The following is a 26,226-nucleotide window of genomic DNA, read 5'->3' on the forward strand; positions in this document are numbered from 1 at the left end:
TCAGAATGGGCAGTCTCTCACACCCATCTGGACAGCAACAGAAGCGGGTCATGGAGAGGTACCGTCAGGTTCACAAGTATGGATTTCTCTCCTACTCGTGGTAACTACAACGCGCTAAAGGCATGCTATATGTCGCCATGCTTGCAAGACCTCCAGTGTGCTTCTGTTAATTCTCGGCTTTGTCAATGTTATTCTTTAGTTTTAGTAGAACTGGTAAGTTTGAACGTCAAGCTTAATCAGCAGAGCTGAAGCAGCGCACTGAGGCGACAGTCGTGAAAAGTTGCAGCGGACAGACGCGCTGCTGATTCAGAAGTTTTTAGCATAGGGTAGCCTACCTTGTTTAACCTCCGCTTTTGCTTTTCACCTCGTGTTGATACTTAGTAGTCTATATATTTCAATGGGCAAACATTTACAATTTATGACGGTTTTTCTTTTTTCAAATAAGATGTGTTTGGGGAAATTCAACAAGACTTTCGCCAATAGTTATTGTATGATGACATGACGATTTTTTTGTTTCATCTAAATATGCTTAATCAATCTCCTTAGCTGATGAAAGCGGCGGACACCACTCCAGTTCACGAGGAAATTAACTGCTTAAGTGGAGACAGTGATTCCTCATCATTAGCATCATCTTCATCCGGGCGCGCAGCGGCGGCGGCGGCACCCGCATCAACTTTGCTTCTTCCTCGGGGCTGTGAAAGCACGAGGCCGCCGGGGTTCAAGTTGCCAAGAAGATGAACATCCAAGTCATGCCCGAGCACAAGTCCTCATCTGTCGCCCCCTTGAAACCGTACAATGTGGAAAAGAAAGAAGTTGAACTAATCCTGGTGAAGGATCAGAATGGGGTCCAATACACCAACTCCTCCATCATCGAAACCCCAACCCCCCGTGACTGTCCATCTGCGCTCGCCGAAAGGGATGTGAACAGGGAAACATGGGGCAAGAAATTAGACTTTCTCTTGTCGGTCATTGGCTTTGCTGTGGACTTGGCCAATGTTTGGAGATTCCCCTATCTGTGCTACAGAAACGGCGGAGGTGAGTGGAGTGTATGCAATTTAGATAATACCCTGCGTAAAAGTTCCAATACCTGTTTATTAGCATTAACACTATTATTCTCTAGAAAAAACTGTAATTAATACGCGTACCAGTTATATAATGAGATGGTCGTAGAAATAAAGCCTGAACACACAAATTATTTATGTGGGTCAAAAGAACAACACCGTACCGGTATTGTGGCAACAACAATTTATACGCCAGAAATATTGGTGTAATAAAGGATAAGAGGATTTGCACGCAAAGTTAGGAAACTGTTACATAAACGAATGAGACGTCTACAGTAACTATAATAACTATGTGCCAACCTGACCAAAAGTGAACACATTTAAGTGCTCGTTTGAAGACAGACAATGAATGAACCGTAGTTTAATGTGCATAGCATTAGGTGCAAATAAGTTGGCCATATATGAGTTAGTCTATGTTATCATATCAGTATGTTTACCATATGTCCTAGTTTTGTGTTAACTCCAACTGTGTGCTAATTCTTAACCTCTTAATGAATAAAAGGGCTTGCTTCTCTGACAATCTTCCACACAGACAGTCTCCAACTCAAGATGTTACTGATTGGCAGCTGAAAATCAAAATCCTTCAAACATTGAAAACGTATTGAATCATTTACTGTAGTCTTTATATAATGAATATCCAAATGTTCAATTGATATGGATGCCGATAGACTTGACCAAATATAATGTACACTGCAAATAAAGTGTATATACCTTTAATGTCACTTTATTTGTCTTGTTCCCTTACTGGGATGCGGAGCACAGTAGTTATGCAGTTACTGTGCAGTTCTGCCTCTTTTGTGCGTGCACCTCGGTCTGGCAAAATTCTGAAATCATTTGTTTCCTCATTCACCCTCCAGGGGCCTTTTTGATCCCATACACTCTTTTCCTGTTCATTGCCGGAATGCCTCTGTTTTACATGGAGCTCGCTCTGGGACAGTATAACAGACAAGGCGCCGCTACAGTGTGGAAGATTTGCCCAGTGTTCAAAGGTGAGGTGTTAAACACACATTACCAGAAAGCTTCCTCTGCACTTTTTTGCAGTGTGTCCTCAGAAGGTTTGAAGTGTTGTGTTACACAGAAGAAATTAACTGGTGTGATGACAAGCATAATTTAGCAGGTACCACTAAAAGCTAAACCATTAGGTTTGACCATTGAAAGCCAAACAGTGCAGTATTATCCTATCTTAATATGTACATGGGTATCACTGCAGTTTAACTCTACATTGCGTTTCTTTATGTCTTTTTAGGTGTCGGCTACACTGTCATCCTCATTGCCTTGTATGTGGGCTTCTACTATAATGTCATCATAGCCTGGTCTCTATACTATCTGTTCTCATCCTGCACCTCTGAACTGCCTTGGCAACACTGTGGACATCCGTGGAACAGTGCCAACTGCACAGACTCAATGTACCTCAATGGTTCTGTCCCGGGGACTTACGCCAAATCCAAGCTCACGCCGGCAGCTGAATTCTACGAGTAAGTACAACCTGTATGCACAACCTGTATGCACTAGTTGTTTAAATCATTGAAGGGTTTTGAAGAAATATCCACTGTACACTTGAGGAAAAGAAAGGATTGTTCCTAAAAGGAGTATCCTCCCCTGCCTGCTATTTTTAAATATTGTGTTGAATTACAAAAATGAACTCTTCCTGAAAGCTTTGATTTAATCATCACATAAACACACCAAGTCAATCAAACATACAAAAGAACAAAAGCCTGCAAGAGGTTATATATTTCAGGACCCAAGCGCCAGATTCCGAAACACCAATCACTGTAAACTTGCGAAACCTGCTAACACCATCCCTTTCCTCCATCCTACTCTTGTTTAGATATGTTGTCGTCACTGCCAATTGTCTCGCTTTGACAGTGACGTCTGACATTTGGTGAAGGGCTTCAGCACAGCACAATGGCAAGAATTATTCTGGGTGCTAACTGCTTGACCAGAAATAGCTTGACAGCATTTCATTCTATCTTGGTCCGTTGGGAGTCAGCCAGAGTGAAATGCAATAGATTTGTGAGCGGATGATTGTGTAGATGAGCGTGGGCTCTCTGTGGATGTATAATATAGACCACCCTTTCTCACTCCTGTGATTCCACATGTCCTCTCTCCGCTGAGGATGCTTCATATTGTGAGTTTATTATGAGGACTCCTTCCTCCCTGGTTTCTTCCTCCTGTCTGTTATTCTTGCATGGTATCATTTATGTTTTTAGCAAAAGGAAGTTGTCTCGGTGTTGCTTGTTTTAACTTCTACTTATTTGTATTCGCAAGGATTCGGGTCCATGGGAGACAGTGTTCATTCAGTACTAGATGTGCTGGTTTGTCTAAAATGAGGATGCTGATGTGGAAAGCCTGTGCATATTCTCAAAGATTCATCTACACATAATGATCACTGAAAGAGTTTGATAACAAATGTATTATGTATTACTACTAAACATATATATATTATTAGAATACAATTGCCTGTTTTTTCCCTCAGGGTGTACAAAGGCACAATATTTTACACAAAGACATAAACTCAATACCTAAAAAACTTGGCATGGTAATTAAATGGTAATTGGGGCAGCCGTGGCCTACTGGTTAGCGCTTCGGACTTGTAACCAGAGGGTTGCTGGTTCGAACCCGACCAGTAGGCACGGCTGAAGTGCCCTTGAGCAAGGCACCTAACCCCTCACTGCTCCCCGAGCGCCGCTGTTGTTGCAGGCAGCTCACTGCGCCGGGATTAGTGTGTGTTCACTGTGTGCTGAGTGTGTTTCACTAATTCACGGATTGGGATAAATGCAGAGACCAAATTTCCCTCACGGGATCAAAAGAGTATATAAAAAATATTTTGATAATGTGCATGTTCATTTCGATGAGACATCAATCGCTTCCCATTCAGTACCACAGTTTGAGTATTCCATAAACACCACTCTACTGTCTATTACACCTTTAGGCATATCTTAGATTGAGTTGTTGATGCCATTAATAAGTTTAAGTTTAACTATGGACAGGAACAATGAAAAAGAGGAAAACTTCTCACTTACAACTGTCCAGTAGACTTTGTTACATAGAAGGCATGTGCAACAGAAGTCATAGCTGCAAACATGACCAATGTGTTGGCACATTAACTGGGTCACTATGACTAAAAACTTTTGTGCTGCACCCAACATATTCTTTAAATCCACTCATAACCGATAGCACTAGTGCATAAAGGCAAAGAAGCTTAGTTCCTGCTTTTGAAGTCACCAAAAAAGGCACCCGTTTGCACTTCAAAGTCAGGGAGCTCTCTCCCAGAGTCTGTGTGAAGATTGCTTCTGCAGCCCTGAGGAAGTCAGTGAAACAAGAAGGACAATGCGTGAGCCTTATCTCTCAGCTGATGTGCAAACCGTCAGCCATAAACAAAACTCCCAGAGACTGGTACGTCATAGCCGGTCCTGCCGGAGATAAAAGTGCCACATTCTTGCCGACCTCTCTCCTGCATTCAAGGCACATTCTGTTTATGCACAGGGCATGCTGAAATGTCCTCCCACTGTACGTTACGGGATCTTTTAAAACAGGTATATGTGCCCTACATATCCTGTTTATGTTCTTTTCTATTTAAAAGTGAAGGCCTGAGCCCTAGACTCCCTCACTCCTCTGCTTAAAAGAATGATTGGAAAAAAACTCGCTGACACCAAATGAGGCACGCGGGCTTCTTGGTTCTGTACGGATTACTTTAGAAACGGTCAGTCTTCAGACGTTGGGAACGTACAATGTTGTAGACATACTGAAAACAAAAAGGCTGAATACATTAAAAAAAAAAACACTCAGCAAAAAGAAAAGTCAAGGCAAGACATTTTTAGAGTGATCAAGAAACATATATAAGAACATGATCATCAACACAAACACTAAAATGACAACAAAAGCACAGTGATGTCAAATACTTACAGTATAATGCAGAAATATTACAGAGAGCCATTACAACTGGAAAATTAGCAATCATTGATTGAATAAGTAAAATAGGTTTGGTGGTTTCCTCATGGACTCCACCTAATTACACCTGCTGCCACTTAAAGGTTTTACTGAAGTATAGGATTAACATTTTATTAGATCTATGCAAAGGACAATGTAATGTTTTAAACCTTCTCCCTGATGGCAGTAGATGGTATATGGCTGCAAGTTGAGGGATGGCTAAGTTATTAGGCTCATTCAGCTTCATGCAACCCTGTGCAGACCTGGCTGAATGTGATCCTTGCTAGAATTTTGCACAATGCAAGCATTCATTTAGTTTAGTCCAGAATGAATCACATTTAGCCATATCTGCGCATCAAGTCGAATGAGCCTATTATTTTCATGACTAGCCTTAATAATAATAATAATAATAATAATAATAATAATAATAATAATCTTTATTTATATAGCACTTTTCAAAACAAAGTTACAAAGTGCTGTTCACATGTAGATACGGTGGATGCTGTGTTACTCCTCTTATCTTCTACGTAGTCAAACTAGTTTTAAATTCATCAGTTGCACAGAGAGGTCACCAACCATTCAGGCACACAAAGACCACCCGATAAAAGACTAAAAGACATACATTTTGAACACCATCTAAAAAAGTCGTTGCAAGATCTGCAGACATGATTGCAGTCTGCTACAGAGAATTTCAACATACATGCTCTAAGTGAGTGACTTACAGTATCAATAAAAGCACCACATCATCTGGGAGAGATCTGGGAGATTCGTTGTTGATGACCACAGGCCTGTACGTCCACCAGTCCTATAGGGCTAAACTCTAGGTCTTTTTGATATTCACCTCCAGATGGTTATCATCACACCAGGCGATTAATTTCTCAATAATACTCTGAAATTGTGCTGTCCTTCCTCATGAAACCTAAGATGGCAGTGTCATTTGATAAGTCAGTGATTTTTTAGGGTTTTTTAGGGTTACAGAGTTTTTTAGGGTTACAGCTTGTACACCCATTAGTATATGATGTAAGAAGAACCTATGTTCTTATGAATTCTATTAACGCTGAACTGTTGCTTATGGTTGGTCAAGAATTAGCTGTATCATCTAATAAAGGGTGGACATTTAGATCATCCAGATTCTTAACCAATAGATGTGTTTAGTTAAGTAAAGCGCTTAGATGTATAATGTACCCTGGCTGTGAAGCTAACTTAAAAGTGTCTAGTAAACAGTTCACTTCTATTTTCAGTAGATTAATAATAAAACATTTTGTAACAACAAATCAAACTGTTCAAAAGTTATTTTCCTGACAATGTGTTGTTTTTAGATTAGTCACTATCCAAGGACACCCTTGTGGAACTGAGTTGTATTCTAACAAAGTGTTCTGGTAAACGTTCCACTGTTTACATCTGTACTAGAAAACTCTTTCACTTTCCAGACGGAAAGTTTCTTTGCTTAGGGAAACATCTAGGGAGCTCAGAGAGTTATAAAGTAATAACAGAGTGAGAGATAAACATAGTAGCTTCCAACTACAACTCAGTGGCACACCGTTAGCAACTGTGCACCAATGATTGACACACTGCTACCAAAAGCAGAGGACTAACAAACCTGCACAGCCGAAACGCTGGCCTCTCCTAAATCCCCTCAGGAGTACCCTTGGCATGAACTCCCACGCGCCGCCTAGCTTCCACTCCTTGGGGGAAGTGGGCCTCCCCCTCAATACAGAGTAGACACACTGATTTGTCATCTCATCTCTTGTCCTCCGCCTTAGAAAAACATGTGGCTGCGGCCACCATTTTCCACGGAGGGTTATCGCACTCTGTTCATCGATCAGTGGCGCCCTGCCTTGTTGCAAGGACAGGCGCAGACTCCCCTCATGCGTGCTCATTAGTGTCATATCACTGGCTGGCCGTTAGTGTCCTAGTGCAGCTAGGGCTCACTAGAGCACAGCGGGTGTCACTCAAGCCCTGAAGTCAGATGGATTCATTCCACAGCCTCACAACAGCAGCAGCTCTTAATGAGGTGCAGGGGGCCCAGGCGACTGGGCCCTGCTTACCCCAACAATGCCACTTAGTTATATGACCACTGCTATGTTTTTTGTTTGCTCCCATTCTTCTTGCAGTACTTCACCAATGTACATGGCACAAGGTATTCTTGTATCCCCCCATGACTGATAGGTTTGTGTCCCCCCACTGAAGAGAGGTAGGCTGATAGCTTTCTTTGGGCAATAACTTAAAAACTTTTTGCCAAAAATTCAGACATTTTAATGAATTCTAGGAGATGCATTGCCCTTACTCGTTTCTACTCATTTATGGAGTGGCGCCACCTAGTGAATATATATATATATAATATAATTTCAATATCTCAAGGTATGCTTAAAGAAAAACTATGCAGTTTTGGCAATTTCTTCGCTGTTTTCTCACTTTTTGCTCGCAGGTTTCTCTGCAGAGCTCCCCCTACAGCTTCAGAGTATATGATTTACGACACTCCTCGCTCGGTCAGTCTGCCGTTTCCTCTTTCCTTCCTCGCTTTCTGCTTCTTTCCGCTGGCTCTGTCATGACGAACGTCCGAGAAACTCCATCGCTACCTTGTTCTAGCCGGTGCCTGGTGTGTATGTGTGTAGTGCAGTAAAGCAATTTGTTACATCGCGAGGCTGCGAGACTTTCTGTCTCTGAGGCTGCCGGCTCAAAGTTGCAAGGGTGGTTTTCTGCCCACAGGCGCTAGGGGGAAGTGAGACAGCCACTATTCAACCCGAAAAAATTACTCCGAAGCTGTTCAGTTAAGGTAAAAAAAAAAAATGCACAGTTCTTCTTTAAGTTAAGATTTTGAAATTTGGTGTGCATACCTTCACAATTATTTTCCTGACATAGTTTGATCTGTCTTCATAACTAATTTAGGCTTTTAATTCTCATTTACAACATTTATTTGGTCCTCTTTCATCTGCACTCTTCAAAGCAATTAGTCTATATTTGAGTATTGTAGTCAGTGCTCAAATTCATTATTTTAAAGATAACAATATTTTTTTAAAAGTAACGTCCATCCTTGTATTCACTAGAAAGTCTGAAAACCACAGAACGTAAATCACAGGTACTGCTTACAGTAACACCCTATTAGTGTGCTGTCACGTGTGTGTGTGTGTGTGTGTGTGTGTGTGTGAAGAGAGAGAGAGATAGAGATAGAGAGAGAAAGAGGACATAAAGGACAAAATATTTTCCAGTATTACCATGTTCTATCCAATCTGATGTTCTCAGACACAGACTGGGAATGTTGATGCACTTGAAATGTGTTTCCAATACATCGATTATGTAACATGCCGTTGCTGTTGGTGATGGTTGTTTTTTCAGTGTATGTTTCTGCTTATGATAAAGCAATAGTTTCTCTATGCGTGTGCCCAGCATTTATGGTCTGTGGGCCACAGAGAGGAAGAAAACGTGGTACAGTTGCCAACTGTGTAGGACTGAGTTCATGAATTCTCTCAAGTTACACAGTTTGGCTCACAGCTGACCTATAGTTTAATCACATTATGTTGTGATTCTGCTGTTTACAAAAGTATATTAAAGCAACACCAAAGAACTTTCCCTCTGTCGCAAGCACGCTATTTGTTTATCCAGCACTGGCTTTGCAAATAACGATGTCCACAGACAAGGTAGAATATGTTGCACGATTTATGAAAGTACGATGTATTGCGACATCAGATGCAAGTCAAATTTGTAGTTTCTTATGTCTCATTCCATCGAACTACAGACCCGCTACCCAATCTGGCAAACTTACATAGTGCGGTTATAGCCGATAGAGGGCCGCAAAGCGAATGCAGGAGTGCCGTTCACCCTGTTACAAGTTGATGAACCACTGAAACGATTTTGGAAACATTATTTTGAGGTGCAAAAAACTCTTTGGTGTTGCTTTAAGAAGAAGCCACACATGCATTACAGCAATGCATGCAAGCTGCTCATGTTTCATAGTACTTCATTATTATGTACCTTATTATGTAACTCAAGTGTTGTCTGGGAGACTTCAATTATGGCGAATGCCATTTTTATGTAAATGTTTTGGTTAAATCACTGATGTCTAAAACCACTGAACTGCAAGCTAGTAAATAGCTCATGTGAATCATTTGCTTATTGTTTTGGTATTTAGTAGACATGGAAGATAAGTGTTTCATAGAGTGTTGGGTTGTGTGTGTGTGTGTGTGTGTGTATGTGTGTGTGTGTGTGTGTGTTAGCGTAGTTTGCCCATGTACAGTCTGTTGGCAGCTATAGCTTTGCTGTCTTGCCAGTTCCCTTGACCACCACCTGTGAATCTTCACAGGAGACTCCCCTCAGCGAGAATAGAAGCGAATCATAGTCTCATGAATAGATTCATAAATTATGGATGCTGTCACTCCAACAGAACTTCTCTAATCACTATGGAAGACGTATGTGTGATCAGCAGTTTATCCACAGTATTAGCTTATCCCACAGTGTCTCATGAAAAGGAATACAATCTACCTACTAATGATATATTACTGAGGGATCCCCAGTGGTTTCCAGAGCATGTTGAATATGCATTGTGTGTGAAAATTATTCCGTCTGGTTATGTGTGAAACATTATTTCCCAGACCTGAGGAAGATCTGGATTAAGGGTTGGACTAAGCAACTGTCCAGAGGGTCTCCTCCCATTATCTGGACAGAACTACACAACGACGGAATAATCTTTCGCTGTGGGAGCTGATCTGTCAAGAGCAACATATTATGTGATGAGTAGACTGTCAGATAGACAGCCAGGTGCCTGTGAGGGAGAAACAATTGGTTGATTAACTGAACCTCCTGGCAGACCTCACATGTGAACGTGGTGTCCAAAAGTATGGTAGAAGAGGAGAAAACTGCATGTGGAGTTTTGAGATACTTAATTCAACAAGGGATTTAGAGTTTTATGAGATTATTGACAGATTATTGACTCACCAATAGGTCTGATTCCATATGTTTTTGTTTTTCGGTGACTTAGGCACGCATCAAAAGTGGCAACGTGTTGCTTGTATTGTTCTCAGACAGATGTCCTAAGCCTGACATTCATAATGACCATGTTGATTGAGACCATCTGGAGGTACAGGCTTTTTCTTGGAGGTGTTATCCTCCAGAACGCAGCGCTCACACTCTCTTATTCCAATGCTTGGAGCAATGCCAGGTGCGGATTTGAGATTGTAATTCATATTTATCACCCCCCTGGTAAAGGTGCTCGCCAAATAAACGGTGAAAAAAGGGAGAAAGGGAAAGGGATCCACTCAGAGTCATGCTTTGTCTTTTTGCTGAAGCCTTTTGGGGAATGTGTTTGGGGACCTCTATTGTTCACACTAATACGTTTATAGTTGTAGTGTTACTTTTTTGTACTTTTGTCTGCTGCCTTGGACAATTGAGTTGTTAATATTTCCACAAAGACCTGCAAGCATGACAAGTTGCTGTATGCTTAAGGAAGGGAGCCTTTCAATAGACCCTTTCATGGAATTTTCATTATCAGCATCATAGTTGGCCCCACAAGACTTCCTTTTTAACATTCCATATGTTATCTTAATGCAGAGGAAGTAGATTGGGGCCCAAATAGAATGTTCAAGCATTGTTTTTGATTACCTTGTTGAAAGGGTCTATAAGCAAGTATCATCTGCAGCAGGTTCTTAGGAGTATGTGTGATGAGCTACTGTTCTCACTTCCCTTAAGATCTCAGGCATCAGGGCGCAACACGCTCAGAACAAAATGTTCAGCATGGCATGGTTGGTAGGCATGGCATGGTTTCCTATAGTCTTACAAACCAACACGAACTGACAGCTTCGGCCTCGTGGGCAGAGTGAAACATGAACAAATGAGTTCAATTTTACCAGCCAATAAGCTGCTTATACCACTTAGTTAAAATATAAATCTGCCCATATAATCAGTGCACAGGGATTGCACAAGGACCACTTAAACAAGTCCTGCTCTGTGAGATTAAAACAAAGAAACAATGTTCTTCTTTACATGCTGAAGCATCTGTGTGTGATTTTATGAATGGCTAGTGGATGGATGATGGATGGCTTTCATTACAATCACCATTTGTACAGAATTAGAAAAGATTGGTCCTATTAGAAGCCACTTTTGTGGAAATTGATAGTGTCTGTAATTCGTGTAACAAACAGGCTTGTGATCACATTAACCTGTGTCTTAAAAAACAAATCACACTGCAATAACAATGGATCGCTCTCCTGTCAGTGTGAGAATATTTTAAAGGCAATGTGCGGCCTTTCCATGAAGCCCCTGTGCACCTCCACCCCCTTATTCAGATCAAGGCTGAACTTTAATGGTGACACATTACTTAAATAATGGCTTCAGTCAGCAACAACAAACAAAACATTACCTAAGAGGAGCTCCAGAAGACCTCTTGTAGAGGGAGATGAGAGGGACACATACTGTGGCACTGTGACACTGAGGTCCTATGGGATGCACTTTATAGGGCAGATATCAGATAAGATATGATGTGATGCAAGGATCTGTTTTTGGCAGGAGGGCTAGTGTTCCTTGAGTTTCCTGTTCTCTCGATCTACAATTGCCTGTTATCTATCTCGTTTCCTTTAGACTTCACAGCTGTGACGTTATTATCAAGATGGGAGAAACTGAAACCTTTTGTTGAAAAAAAAAAAAAAAAACTTTTTTTTTGGCGGGGAAGGGGGGGGGGGGGGGGGCTGCTGGACTGCTAAACCACCAGCTCCTCCAAAGCTTAGATCTCATGGCGTGTGTGAAAGCTTAGATCTCATGGCGTGTGTGTTTCTAGTCTGCTCAATGTCTCCAGAACCGTGGAACATTATGTAACTCCACTGCTCATCAGATCTAAATGGAATGCCCACTATATCACCACGCTCCATCACCGAGACGGTGTGTTAAGCTCTCGCAGCTAGGCACATTCATGGGGAAACTATTAATGGATGGGGAGAGGAGATGTTAGGCTGTGTCACTCCGACGGTCAAGTAACACGCTTCCTCAACAGCTGCACTTAAACAAATAGGTTGAGTTTCAAGGCTTGGCTTTGGAGAGAGGGACTGTTCAAAACAGCTCAGCTTCGCATTTTAAAGAGGATAAGACTCTGGATAAGACTCTGGATATACTGTTACAGTGGGCTGTGGTATGAGGGAGACTGTGGAGCTCTCAACATGAGGTTTATGTTGTTCAGCCCTGGGCTGGTGGGTTTCACTGTGATTTGAGAGATGAGCTGTCTGGTGTGGGTTCAAAACCTTCTAGAAAGTTTTCTGTTTACTGACATGCACACTCAGAGTCATATGACAATACAGATGTTTCCAGAGATAATTCAGATGTTTGCTATGACCAGACCAAATTGTGGAAATATTTGATCATAGGAAGACTCTTAACTTTGAACAGAGCAGAGGCACTCCACTGACAAACTTGAGGGACCAGAAAAAACAAAGGCTTTCTCTTTTTCTCAGCTTTCGGATTCAGTGTTGGGATATTACAGAGGTAACTCGTGTGAGAGGATCCAACATAATAATAGCTTAAGACATTTTTTTCTCAAACACCCCAAAATAGGCTAAAATGTTTACCGGTATATGCCAGAGACAACAGATGAGCCTGTGGTTGTGAAGAGCCACGGTATTAAAAAGTTGTCTATAATTATATATATATAATGATAATGTCTAGGGAGTTCACTCACAGTGTGTTGTTGCAGGGTGTTGCCTTGAAATTCTCTGCAGTGGCCTGGCAAACATCACTGAGGAGAAGCCATATTTATTGCAGGAAAGATGAGACTCCATCTATCACCCAAGGATCACTAAGATCTTAAATTTATGTCACCATAAAATGACTAAACCTTTGACCCTTCATTCAATCACTACAGGAGCTTAATGGAGGCAAGGTAGATAGGCCACAAGAATTTCATGAGGTTATAAATATTCCCTGGCTAAATTATTAGTAGACACAGATACCATCATGTTGTTGTTTATTATTACTTCAGCATTTCAGTTGTTAAAATGTACAAAATAGAAAGATGGCTTGTTTATACTGAATTTGCTGAGGGGAATAGCACATATTCTATCTGAAGAACATACAGAAGTTTGAAAAAGCTCCTGCACAAGAACTGTCAGACATAATGTAAAATAGTGTCCAACAGTTGCACCGTTACTGTGAAAGCTGTAGATATGAACTAAACAGGTGGCTTTTATCAGCCTTAGGTGGTGTTTGTTGAGACTGCTTTGGCTGGAAAAGTGCTTCAAGCCGACAAATTATTCAAAAACATTCTGTCTTGCCAGAGTAAATATTTTGGCATATTGATAAATATCCATATTTTCCTGACATATGCAATTAACACCTACTCAATCATATAAATGTGTGAAAGTGTATGACGGTTGGTAGTCTGACTTGTGTATAATACATTGTCCTAAATTGTGACAAAAATATTTTGATGAATATGAAATTTGTGAAATCTGTGCATGTCCAATTGATTTCAAATGGAGCTGCTTATCCATTTGTATAAACGTACTCACAGAAAACATGTTGTAGAGTAAACCTGTTTCATGGCCCAGAGTTCGGTCCTTCCAAAGAAAATCTGGATGTTCTCAGTAAAGAACAAAACGCAGTTACCCAATCTTAACACCACCCGTGTTTTTTGTTCTGCAGGCGAGGTGTCCTTCGCAGTTATCAGAGCCGAGGAATCCATGACCTGGGAACTCCACGCTGGGAGCTCGTTGTGTGCCTAGTGGTGGTGGTCTTCATCCTCTACTTCAGCTTGTGGAAGGGGGTCAAGTCCTCAGGAAAGGTAGAGTACAACGGGAGGGGGGGGGGATTAAAAATTATTCAGCCTTTGGCACGGAGGAGAGTGTTGCTCAGGGAGAAACTCCTTTGTACTTTAGGTGAACTCCCTGAACAGTATGCATGGGGTTTGTGCTGCTACAGACTTATGGAGGGCGTGGGTTGCTGTTGTTTCATGTCATTGGGAGATTGTAGCATTAGATTCTAATGTGAGAAGTCCAATATTGTTTGAAAAAATAATTAAACCGGCTGCACCATCAAGAAGGTTAGCACTTCGGACTTGTAACCGGAGGGTTGCCGGTTCGAACCCTGACCTGTAGGCCACGGCTGAAGTGCCCTTGAGCAAGGCACCCAACCCCCCACTGCTCCCCGAGCGCCGCTGTTGTTGCAGGCAGCTCACTGCGCCGGGATTAGTGTGTGCTTCACCTCACTGTGTGTTCACTGTGTGCAGTGTGTTTCACTAATTCACAGATTGGGATAAATGCAGAGACCAAATTTCCCTCACAGGATCAAAAGAGTATATATAGTTATACTTATATATAAGATGAGTGCTCATAGCAGTAAAAAATATCCAGACACGTGAAAAGACTGTCTATATATTGTCCATATAGATGTCAGGCTAAGTATATACTGATATGCTTGTATGACTGACTCAGTATCCAAGTGGAGAATTGTAATATTTTTACCCCTCTGAATAATATTGCTTACTGGTACATCAGTGTGGTTAATGGTATTACCTTTCAGTAGATGCCTGTTCATACTTGTTTCCAGGTGGTGTATGTCACAGCCACTATGCCCTACGTGGTGCTGTTTGTGCTGTTGATTCGTGGCATTACTCTACCTGGGGCCATGAATGGCATCAATAGCTACCTCCATATCGACCTCAAGATGTTAGAAAAACCATCGGTAAGACTTTCCCTTTTCTTAAATTCTTTGGGACAGTGTTGTAAAATATGAACAATATTTTATAGAATGGTAAAATGTGACTTTGGAATAAGTTGAGGCATACATTAAACAATGAGAATTACTAACCATTTTGCTTCTATCCTGGTGTTCATTCTGGTGTAGGTCTGGATTGATGCTGCAACTCAGATATTTTACTCCTTGGGGGCAGGATTTGGAGTTCTCATTGCATTTGCCAGTTATAACAAATTTGACAACAACTGTTACAGGTAAGATATTGTTTGTAAACATGGGTATATCAAATAATCAACTATTTTTAACTACACAGTAAGGAAGCTTGTTGGTATAAATAAATAAGGTAACCAAACCTATAATTTTATGAAAAAAGAGAAACATTTTTTATATTGTTTTGTAGTATCTCAACTGAGCCTTGCTAACTGCAAAGGACTGCACATAGGAAGCTAGCTAAAATGAGAGGCCTTATTTCCCATTTCAGAACCTGAGAAATTCTGATGGTACATCTCTTAATTTGGCTCTCAAACAATAAAGTAATGAAGATAAGTAGCCTAAAAATTAAGGAAAAACCTCCAGCTTTGTTGTTATGTGTGTCTTCTATTTTAAAAAACATAAGTGAGCTCTAGTACATATTTTATTTTTATTTCTATTTACATTATATTATTTATTTTTTTATACTTTTATATATTTCATAACACCAAAAACAGCTGCAACATTATTGACTTAAACAATGGGACGCTTCTTCTCTTCTCCTTTGCATATCATGACGAGATACTTCCTGAAGCAGCTCAGTACTGGTAATTAGCGTGGGCGGCCTGCTGTTTCTTATCAAGCTGAACAGGTTAATGTGGATATTAAGTAGTCCAGATGTGCTTGTGAAAAATAGCAGGCACAGCATAGTGATAATCTCTCTGAACTCAGGCACAGCTTGGCTGTGGGGTCACCGGTACTGTCAGTCAATTTGCAAAATTGAACACAGGCAGTAACATACTCTCACGGTTCATCAAATGCATACTGTAGAATCTACAGTGTAGATCCATCGTAAAATGAAAGACCTGCACTGGAGTGTGGGGTATCCAAAACAAAGAAAGTCCTTTGTGATGATCAAAGGTGCTTTTTGTCTTGCCATCTGTGCAGGTAAACTGCAATATGGAAAGGAAAATAGCTTCGGGTTATATATGATTGGTGACAAACAGCTCTACTGGGACAGATAATTGTCTTTGCCTAGAGACGGCTGGGAAAGACAGACAGAAACAAAGAACTGTTTCAGAGCTGACGGGCTTCTCTCAAAGGGCCAGAGTGAGTGAGAGAACATGAAGAGCATCTCCTGTAGTTTTTACTGTTTCTCCACACATTCCAAATAGACACATGACACTGTAAATCAGCTGAATGTTTGGATAATTACGGATCACTTTCAGTCAAAACCCCCGACTCACGTGCCTCTCGGGTCACGTGCATCAGAAGTGGCCCCAGTGAGCCACTGAAGGAGCGCCATTAAGTAGTCGGGGAGGATGGATTTCAACATCCACCCAGGGCCAGACAAGGTCAATGCGGCATTGCACTCTCTTAATCCAGAGACGGCCTGCGAAGCTAGAGTCTGTGCTTATAATTGGATGTGAAGGCTCGTGGTAGGGGGTGAAGGACTAGCTCCTCGTTAACCTGATTTCCCCTTTGGTTTCAGAAAAAAATCACTGGGGGTTTGCAAACAAAAAAGAAACTACGCTCACACTTTTTTTTTTAGACAATCCAATGTGATGCTTGAAGCAAGCCAAGACAAGGTTTCAATAAAAACATGAAACAAACTGATTTATGACTGTTTTATATCAACACAGCAGGCTCTAAGCTACAATCCAGTCAGACAACTGGAAAAAAAGATGAAGTTGAATATATCCAATCTGTTATTCCCTCAGCAACTGTGCCGTGAAACATCTTGTCCATGATACTGTGATCTGGCATTTTTATTTCCTGAATGATGCACACACTACCCTTAACACTACTGGGCATTTGTGTGTTCCTTTTGTGTGTTCTACGCAGGGATGCTCTCCTGACCAGCACCGTGAACTGCGTCACCAGCTTCTTCTCAGGGTTCGCCATCTTCTCAGTGCTGGGCTACATGGCACAGAAACACGGCGTGGACATCAAAGAAGTGGCCACGGACGGTGTGTGTTTTTATTCAGACGCCCAATCTCATTCTCTGTATGTAATATTTAAAATGTTTAATCCAACTGGCCCACCTTCACTGTCTCCCCAGCACCACTGGATGTGGTGCCCCTTCACTCCAGCATATGCCAGAATGACCACGTTCTTCTCCCTACAACGACTTGTTAGATATTGATTGTGACAAACACAGTGGCAGAAATTAATCTAAAGGATTAGCGCTCGCCTCAAAATATAATAATATAATATAAGTGTTTCATGTGTCGCCCTTCCCCTAACCCCCAAACCCCACAATACTATAAACATTTGCCTTTGAAACACAAAAATAGAAGACATTCTTCTTCCTTGTTTTGTTTTACCTTATTTTTCCCTTTCTGTGTCGTTCTCTGTGTTTTTTTTTTTACTTTGCTGACTTTACTGCTTTATCTGACTTTACTGCTTAAGTTGTTTTTATAAAGCTGAGGTGCATCTCTCCACAGGGCCAGGATTGGTGTTTATCATCTACCCAGAGGCCATATCCACTCTCCCCCTGTCTACCCTGTGGGCCATTATATTCTTCATCATGCTCCTCACCCTTGGCATTGACAGTTCAGTAAGTTTCACTCCCGCCTACACATCACAACGGCTATTAGCAATATATCAACTGATCCCATATTACTTTGATGTTGTCTCAGATACTGTGTGTGTCCCCACTGGCCAAGGTTGTGGAACTCAAATGTGACTTTCCTTTGCCATCATTCTCTCACTTAGGCTACAAACACTTTTTGGTCTCTCACACACACCTGCTCGTGGAATTAGAATGTGTGTGTTAGTGAGTGATGTAAGAAGTCCTGCAGGGTAACAGCAGCAGGCCCTGAAATATTGTGCAACAGCTAGCAGAACAGAAAACATTTTCCTTTGGGGCTTTTTTTACATCCAAGGCACATGGAGGAGAAACAAGATGAGCAAATCCACACAAGAGAAGCACATTTCAAACAGCCTTGGCACAGCCATCAGATCTAACTTGACGTCTAACACTTGTGCTCGTAAAAATAACTATCTCTAAAAGTGGGGTGTTATGACAGTGTTTGCGTGTAATAATCCTATGTTCACTTCGTCTCTTGTAGATGGGAGGCATGGAAGCAGTCATCACTGGCCTTTCCGATGACTTCAAAATACTTAAGAGGAACCGCAAGTTGTTCACTTTTGCCACAGCTTTTGGAACTTTCCTGATTGCCTTACTCTGTATTACCAATGTAAGTGTGCCCCCCCCCTCTCCACGGAACAGGGTGTATCATCTCTAGTCAGCTATTTTGTCAGCTCTTTTGTTTCTTTACGGTAATTTCCAAAAAAAAAACACAGAACACACCACAAAATAGTCCAAACAACAGACAACTCTAAGAGTGATGGTTCACCGAAGTGTTTCTTAAGTAACCTACAATGCAGCACTATTATGTGGTTGAACAAATGTAGGATTTGCCTGCCCCACATTACACTCTGCATTCTAGGAGGCCTAACTAATTAAGTCAGTGCAAGCCAGATTTCTACTTCCAGGAAAAGAGAAACCTTCCAATAAAAGGGTTGGAATATCAGTGAGTGACACACTGGGTGGTTTGCACTGTGTTTTCTTTCTCTATATGCTGTAGCTTTGCTTCACAATGCATCACTTGCACCCTCAAGGAGCATTAAACCCCTTTAAGATTTCCTCTTCACCAGGCAAGTTCTATAGCTCTGCTGTACAATGCATCACCCTTAAGGACCATTAAACCCCTTTAAGATTTTCTCTCCACCAGGCAAGTTCAGGAGAGACAGACAGATATTTAAAAAAGTGTGGAGACCCCACTGCATATGGCTATAGTGTTGAGCTCACTGTAATGACCCTTCTTCCTTTAATGATTTGTTGGTAGCTCAGTGACACCTGATCTCTGTCCTTTTCACATCTACATGTATGATTTTTATCACACTGGTAAGAAGTGAGTGTATCTGAGTAAATAGATCTCAGTAGTACAGCGAGTATTGTGGTATCAGTAGATGGCACCAAAAAGGAGGTCAAATGTGGAAAGAAGTAATTATCTGCACTCACCGTCAGATCGGTGCAGTTCTACCGTGATGTCAGTGTATTAACTGAGCAATAGAGCCAGAGAGGAAAGGCAATTTTGTGAATATCCAAGATAGAAATCTACTTCGCCTCAAGCTCTATCCATTTTGCCCACGGATTCATAGTATAGCCTAGTCTGAGCTTCAGGGCCTTATTGGTTTTCTAAAATCATTCCCTGTTTTCATTGTGTGTTATGAATGTTATACCTGTAAACCCTACATGCTTTCAGAAAATACTTTTTGGAATGTTCAAAATTTCAAACTTGATGCTTGACCGCAAACTTGATGACTTGATGCCTTCATGTCCTGTTTGATATTGTGAACTAAAGCATTAATTTGATTCTATGCAATACTTTGCATCAGGACAAACAACACATTTTAACAGGGCTTAAACTCACACAGCACTGTCTTGTCCTGCCTAGTGGTTAAAAAAATTAAAAAAAAGTTTTTCAATAGCACGTCAATATGTTATGTTGACATTTTACTTAGTCCATAAATCATTGCTAGGCAGTACACTTGACACTATGACTAGTTCACTAGAGTGGCCTGCCTGCAGGTCACTTGAGTGGAAACTATATCTCTGCAGACATGGTCTCCACGTAATTCTGTGTCTATATACACTTGTGCACATTGACTCTTTTGATTGGCATACTTTGGAGGCACCCATGCATGCACACATCTGCACTGCACAAAAATCTGCGGCTGCAGAGGCGTACTTTCGCCCTTAAAGCCTCACCTCGGGGTAATCAGAATCCAATGTTTTCCCTTCCGTGTTAATGGTCCATGTGATTGTTTATTGATGTTGCCCAAGAACTGCTGCCTTTTAAGATCTCTCTGCTCTGCAGGGAGGGATCTACGTGTTCACCCTGCTTGATAAGTATGCTGCCGGGACCTCCATCCTGTTCGGAGTACTGATCGAGGCCATCGGTGTCTCATGGTTTTACGGTAGGGTCTACCCTCTGCCTTTGTCACCGTTTGATATTTAGCCCCTAGTTTCATGCCATCATGCTAGCTGACCACCCCGATTGTCATTCCCTGCCTTTACTGTACTGCTAGCATTTTATGCTCTGCGCTCCTAGTCTCTTTTACTTAGCTACACGCAGGCTGAGATGGCTGCTTGAGAGCCTTGACTTTTAATGGCTCATGCCAGCAGCCACAGGTCTTGATCTGGGCTCTCAAGTGGTGCCCAACCTGCCTCTCCATGGCCCCCTCCGGGCTCTTGCCCCACGCACGGCCCTGTGGCTCTGTCACAGCGGAGCCCCCAAGCTACAGCTGGCATTTCTGATAGAGCAGAGGAGAGATGAGGAGAAGCCCCCCCCCCCCCCGCCTTATTTCACCACAAACTAAGCCCTTTGGATGAAAGCACACACGGAGGCCAATGTGTGCAAGCAGGAAAGCAATGGCATACACACAGACTACTTCTCTCACACACACACACACACATACACACACACACACACACACACACACACACACACACACAAACACAAACACAGTAGTGGACTAAACTGACTGTTTTTCCGTAAAATATGATGGCACGTCCTGATTCTTAAGATCTTTATGAGAATTTTTGAAAGTCGTGACACAGTGTTCTGATGATATCAAGCACAGACAAGAGCAATCACAAGAGCGAGGGTACAGTACGCTGGAAAGTGTTTAGTGTGCTTTTCCCAAGGCTCTCTGGCATTCAGGGAAATGACGCCTGGACCCCTTGTTGTTTGTTTACCCCTCAGGCGTGGACAGATTCAGTGAGGATATCGAGCGCATGATGGGCTTCAAGCCAGGTCTCTACTGGAGGATCTGCTGGAAGTTTGTCAGTCCGGCCTTTCTGCTGGTGAGGAGAGGATGTTGGGGGTGTTGGGTGTGTGTGTGTGTGAGGGGGAGGTGGGGGGTGTAAAGAGGTACAGTAATCCATGGTCGGGGAAATCAGGTGGAGTCAACAACATGTGACATCATGGCACTAATGTGGCACCGATGTGTATCTAAATACATTATGTATATGTATTTAACACTCTAAAAGACGGGCACAGATGCAAAAAAAACAGTCAATTTCTGATGAATTTACAGAAATATATTTAATAAAAACTACCAAATGGCAGTTTGATAGAATGTCAAAAAAGCATGCACATTTTGTACAATTGTTCACATTGATAGCATTGCAAGCACCTTGCTTCAGCAGATGGGCAGAGGAACACATGCCTATCATTTGTGCATAACAAAGGTCTTCATTCAGAACATACTCAGGGGTAAATCACATGGATAACTGCATAATGCATAATCTGATTAATGCATGCTTCCGATTCACGTAAGGTCTTGCAAAGCAAAAAAATGAAAATTTTATCCCTAGACATCACTCAAAATATTTTTTCACCTTTTTGATATTCCTAAGGTTTTCTTGAGTAGACTGAAATATGTTGGCCTCTGATATTCACTTTGAAGTTAAGGGGAACTGGCAAGGGATTGATGTAGCCCTCCTGGAGTAACCTTAGTATCTGATTTAGGGTTGGGTACCGAGACTGTACTGTGCCCAAGATGGCACCAGTGCCAACATGAAAGGCAAATAACAAGGCGGATCCTGAGCTCAGCTGTTTATTTTCATCTGCCCTCTGGTGTTCTAAATTGTTATTGTTCCATTTCGATCACCTGAAAAAAAAAAAAAACAGTCTAAAAATAAGTCAAAATTCTGAGGCGAAATTTTGAGATGGCCCTACTCAATCCAGGAAGCTCCCAGGAAGCCCATGTATTGCTGTTTAATTTAGCTTGCTAGCTTATCAATATGTTGCTAGATGTTAATGCTGTATTTATTTAAGCCATAAAATGTCTATTGTTTGCAGCAGACTGCAACATATCTTCAGCGCAATCAATACAAGGCTGTAATTATAATGATATCAAAAGTACCAATATCAAGACATAAATTGCTATGCTATAGTAGTATCACTCACTGTCCAAAATAATACATTGTTACAATCTGAAAAGTGGTATGCTAAAGTGGTATGCTAAAGTGGTATGCTAAATGGTTAAATAACTGAAAGGGAAAGGGATTGCACATGTGAGATGATCTCACTTACGTGATGTAAACTGACTACATAAAATTGCTTTTTGATCAGGGCTCTTTTAAGTTGGACTAGGGTAGTTCTTAACTACTTGCCACATAAATGCATACCCAGAAAGTAGACCAGACATGCAAATACTGCACACAAGTTTTTGAATATTTGAATTCAATTTTGGCCACAACATCTGGACTTATTTTTCTATACCAGATATATGTTCATATGATTGGTTGTAATTTGTTTAATCCTCAATGGAATTTCATATTCAATTTCATCTTATCCATCAAAAAAGCAATTTAATCAACCATAGGCATTGGTTCAGCCCCCATTCAAGCACCGCTAAAGTTTTGAAAGTATCGATTTAGCACCGGCATCGTACAAAACCCAAACGATACCCAAGCCTGATTTCATTAGTATTAAAGGTTAATGCAGTAGGGAAGAAGTTCAATCAAAGTGGTAGTCTGAAGGATACATTGACAAAGATGTTGATTTTAAACGGCTACATTAACTGTTTAAATGTTTTTCTTTGTTTACATTTTCTTCTGCAGTTCGTGGTCATTGCGAGTATCGTCACATCTACTGGCTTAAAACACGATGACTACACATTTCCGTGGTGGTCCAATGTGGTGGGCTGGAGTATAGCCATGTCATCTATGATGTTTGTACCCCTCTACGCCATTTATAAGTTCCTTAGTGTTCCAGGGAGCTTCAAAGAGGTAAGAATGTTTTATGGACTTTTATAGACCCTTTCAACAAGGTAAACAAAAACAATGCTTGAACGTTCTATTTGGGCCCCAATCTACTTCCTCTGCATTAAGATAACATATGGAATGTTAAAAAGGAAGTCTTGTGGGGCCAACTATGATGCTGATAATGGAACTCTCTTGAAAGGGTCCATATCACATTTTGTACAAGCAGATTTCCCTGGTTGATTTTGTATTTATGTGTGTGTATGTGTATGTGTGTGTGTGTGTGTGTTTGTGTGTGTGTGTGTGTGTGTGTGCATGTGTGTCTGTGTGTGCGTGTTGCCATAATCTCACAAATAACTGCTGGATTTTAACTGGAGCCGAACATATACATATTCAATATTGCTTTTGCAGCCATGTTAACTTGTTTCTGTAATGGGTTTTTGTTCTTGTAGAGGATAGCCTACTGTGTGACCCCAGAGCATGAACAGCACCTGGTGAAAGAGGGGAATGTCAGACAGTTTACGGTGAGAGGCATGAAATCAAATGGCCACCAGTTGGTTGCACTAGTCGAGTGTGCGTTTGATTGTACTGTAAATTTAGGTGTAAGGTGTTTTAAACTTTACGTTGAAACTTGCTAGTTTTAAACTAGCGCTGCAGTTTCAGATTACGCTCAGGCTAAAGAATATAAATTAGGTACATTCAGTCTTACACTTTTGATACCGTTGTCATGCATGTTTTCCTGTTCTGACAAGAATTTTTAAGATAATCCTGGGTAAAGGTGGTGAATTCAGTTGTGTCAGCAGAAGTGAAACAGGGACAAGACACAACTGGAAAATTCCTTTTTCATATGAGATTGCAAAACACTAATCTAAGTAGCCTGTACATAATTGTCTTGCTGTTTTTGAGATCCAAACGTATGGCATATACCCATGATACCATGACACTTAAGCTTGAGCTGTCTTAAGCAAATTTATCTTCAAAAACTGCCATACAATGTGAAATGTCAATGGACCTTTATGTTTCAGCTCAAACACTGGCTTGCCATTTGATGGAACCACCGTCCGCTGTGTCCAAAGTCAACTGGCAGGATGTGGCTAGAGAAGGTGATGCACTCTGCAGGAGGGTCTGCTGCTGGCTTGTGGGGGGAGGAGAGGCCTCCGCCGGTGGGGTGGACAGGGTGAGGCATCTGCTTCTCTGTGTTCAGCACAACGCACCGTCCGCTCCATCACTGTTCAATGGCTGTCGCTACTTTTAAGTGCGCAAAATAAAACGTTCTGTCTGTGTTCTTGCTTTGCCACCCAACACCACCCCCCACCCCCTTTTCCTCGATGAAATCTTAACTCAAACCTCATAGTTCTCATATACAAATCATGCTGGGAATCTACAGGTATTTTATTCACTAAACCAATTTTTTTTATCATACTTTTTGTTATATGTTTCTGATTTTTTATATATTTTTATTTTTGGGCATTTGTTACTGTTTGCTTAATATGACGAAAACCCACAACAATATCAGTCATGTCAAACAGTCCTCGACTCGTTGTGTGTGGCATAGGGAAGCAATTCAATCTGTAGATGTAGATTTTTTGGGAGACCCTTATAGACGGCTTAGCCCTCCTGCTGTCTGTGACTGAAAAGGCAACTAGAAACAGACCCTTCCTTGAGTCTCCCTTCTAAAACCGGCAACCAAAAATCTATTTGCTTATAAAAAAATTAAATATTTGTCAGAACATAATCATTCCCACACCAAATAGCATAACCATTCTTTTTATATATAAAACACTGGCATTAAACATATTTTAAATGGAACCAACCATTTAAGTGTTATGATGGAATATGTAAACTCATTGTTTCAGTGAAGTTGTAAAATAGATCCTCACCACTGTATGAAGGCAATTGCTAGGGAACCCCCAGGATTACTACAGTATTCATCAAAGGAGCTCGACTGTGTCAGTGCCTTATCAAGCTAGACACTTCAAATACTACTTTCACTACTACTTAGTTATTTCACAAAGATGGGGATAAACGTGTCTTTATGACAAACATCCTCCTGGTCTTCTGCCCTGAAAAGCATGTTATTGTAGGGGCAGTGTGTGCCATTTTGTGAACTAAGATTACAACTCAGCATAGAGTTCATATTGGCCATGTAGATGTTGTGTAGAAAGCGTATCATTTATCTCGAATAAAAGGGAACAGATCATATTGGCACTATTCAGTTCCAAAGATATATATTACTTTACGAAGGTTTTTTAAGAGGGCTAGGCTCTGTCTCTCTTATGAAGAGTCATCTCTCTTTATTTTTGCTTAACCATCATCCAATGGTGTATTATGACTTTTGTCAGTTTTGCTTCTCCTGAGAAGCCTGTTATCATAATTCAAATACTTTGAATTTACTGTTTTAGTAGCATTAGAGGTCGGTCCTTGATCTGATGGGAGAGTGGCAGTGAGGGTTACTTGAGAAAACAGATCCAGAACTTGAAAGGAGCTCCCATCAAAAAGTGCTTCTTTAGTTTAGTGTTTCTGTGGACAGCATGCCAATTTCAGGCAATGGTGGGATGCGGATTTGCATCAGTCAGTTTGATTCTGTTTTACATACCAAATCGAGGGCCACAACTAGTCTTTTTTCATAAAGAAACTCTAAACTTTGGTTTACAAGTGATAATGTTGAGGACTCCACAATGATTTTCTGTTTTGTTCTTTAATTATCTGGCAGTATAAGATCATCGGCCCATGTCAAGGGTTGCCACTCCATCGTGGTCCACGTATTACAGCTGCAATGTAAAGTGCAGTTGCAAAAGATTTTCCTCTATAATGTGCGGGTGTTTGTGCGTGAGTGTGTGCGTGTGCTATTGCTATATGTATTGTATGTGTGTAACACGACTGCGGATCTTTTAGAAAATGACAGTCATAACCACTGTTTTGTCATGTGTAAGATTGTCCTGTTCAGCAGAAAATATGATACTTTGCATAATTTGCAGATTTTTTTTACTTCATTTTTTAAGTATCCAAATGTATAATCTTTAATGTTGTTTTATACTATTATTATTATTTATTAGAAGGAAATTATAAAATGAAATCTGAACATCACATTGTAAACAGTGCATAGTAGGAAATAAGCCACACATAAATAAATTTAAGATATTGTGAGTTAAAGAAAGTATATATACATATTCTTTTGTTATATATCTAATCTTGTATTTATCAAATTGTTTATAAGGAGCCGTGAATGTAAAGTATTTTAAACGTTAGTGTAAACTGTTAATTCATGGTGTTCGATGTAAGACAAAAAAACAGTATTCAGAAATGTATTCTTCAGTGTAAGCCAGGATCTCTTCTATTGCAAGAATGTAGCTGAATCTGCCCTGGTATTACTGAACTCCGACTATGTACACCACATTGTTCTGTTAAACATGCAAAGCAACTATCTATTAAAGACAAATCCAATTATTCACACTACTACAATAAAGAGTTTCTTCTACACACTCACACACAGACGTGGAAAAGTCATTCATTAAGGAAAACTGCAACTTGGCACGACACAATTTAATTATTTTGGAAGGCGTAGGCTAGAAAGAAGGCCAAAGCCTTTGTTGA

The 26,226-nt window shown here is 40.9% G+C and overlaps 1 protein-coding gene across 2 annotated transcripts; it reads left to right on the top strand.

Annotated features, from left to right (window-relative positions):
• slc6a2 (solute carrier family 6 member 2) lies at nucleotides 1–26,120 on the top strand. 2 transcript variants are annotated; one of them, XM_076286956.1, is made up of 15 exons: nucleotides 1–100; nucleotides 547–1,035; nucleotides 1,919–2,050; nucleotides 2,308–2,536; nucleotides 13,611–13,749; nucleotides 14,514–14,648; nucleotides 14,811–14,914; nucleotides 16,695–16,819; nucleotides 17,297–17,409; nucleotides 17,924–18,052; nucleotides 19,739–19,838; nucleotides 20,627–20,727; nucleotides 22,492–22,659; nucleotides 23,085–23,156; nucleotides 23,658–26,120. In XM_076286956.1, exons 2-15 carry the CDS (start codon nucleotides 735–737, stop codon nucleotides 23,679–23,681), a joined length of 1,872 nt encoding a protein of 623 aa, XP_076143071.1. In that variant the 5' UTR covers nucleotides 1–100; nucleotides 547–734; the 3' UTR covers nucleotides 23,682–26,120. The 2 variants fall into 2 exon arrangements, with proteins under 2 accessions (XP_076143071.1, XP_076143072.1); XM_076286957.1 differs by having other exon boundaries at nucleotides 1–76.
• Nucleotides 26,121–26,226: the final 106 nt, after the last annotated feature.

This window comes from Alosa pseudoharengus, unplaced genomic scaffold, assembly GCF_046254945.1.
Source record: "Alosa pseudoharengus isolate Yale_2024_CS ecotype anadromous, Long Island Sound unplaced genomic scaffold, YU_APseudo_1.1 YU_APseudo_1.1_scf_16, whole genome shotgun sequence".
Classification (NCBI taxonomy): Eukaryota; Metazoa; Chordata; class Actinopteri; order Clupeiformes; family Clupeidae; genus Alosa; species Alosa pseudoharengus.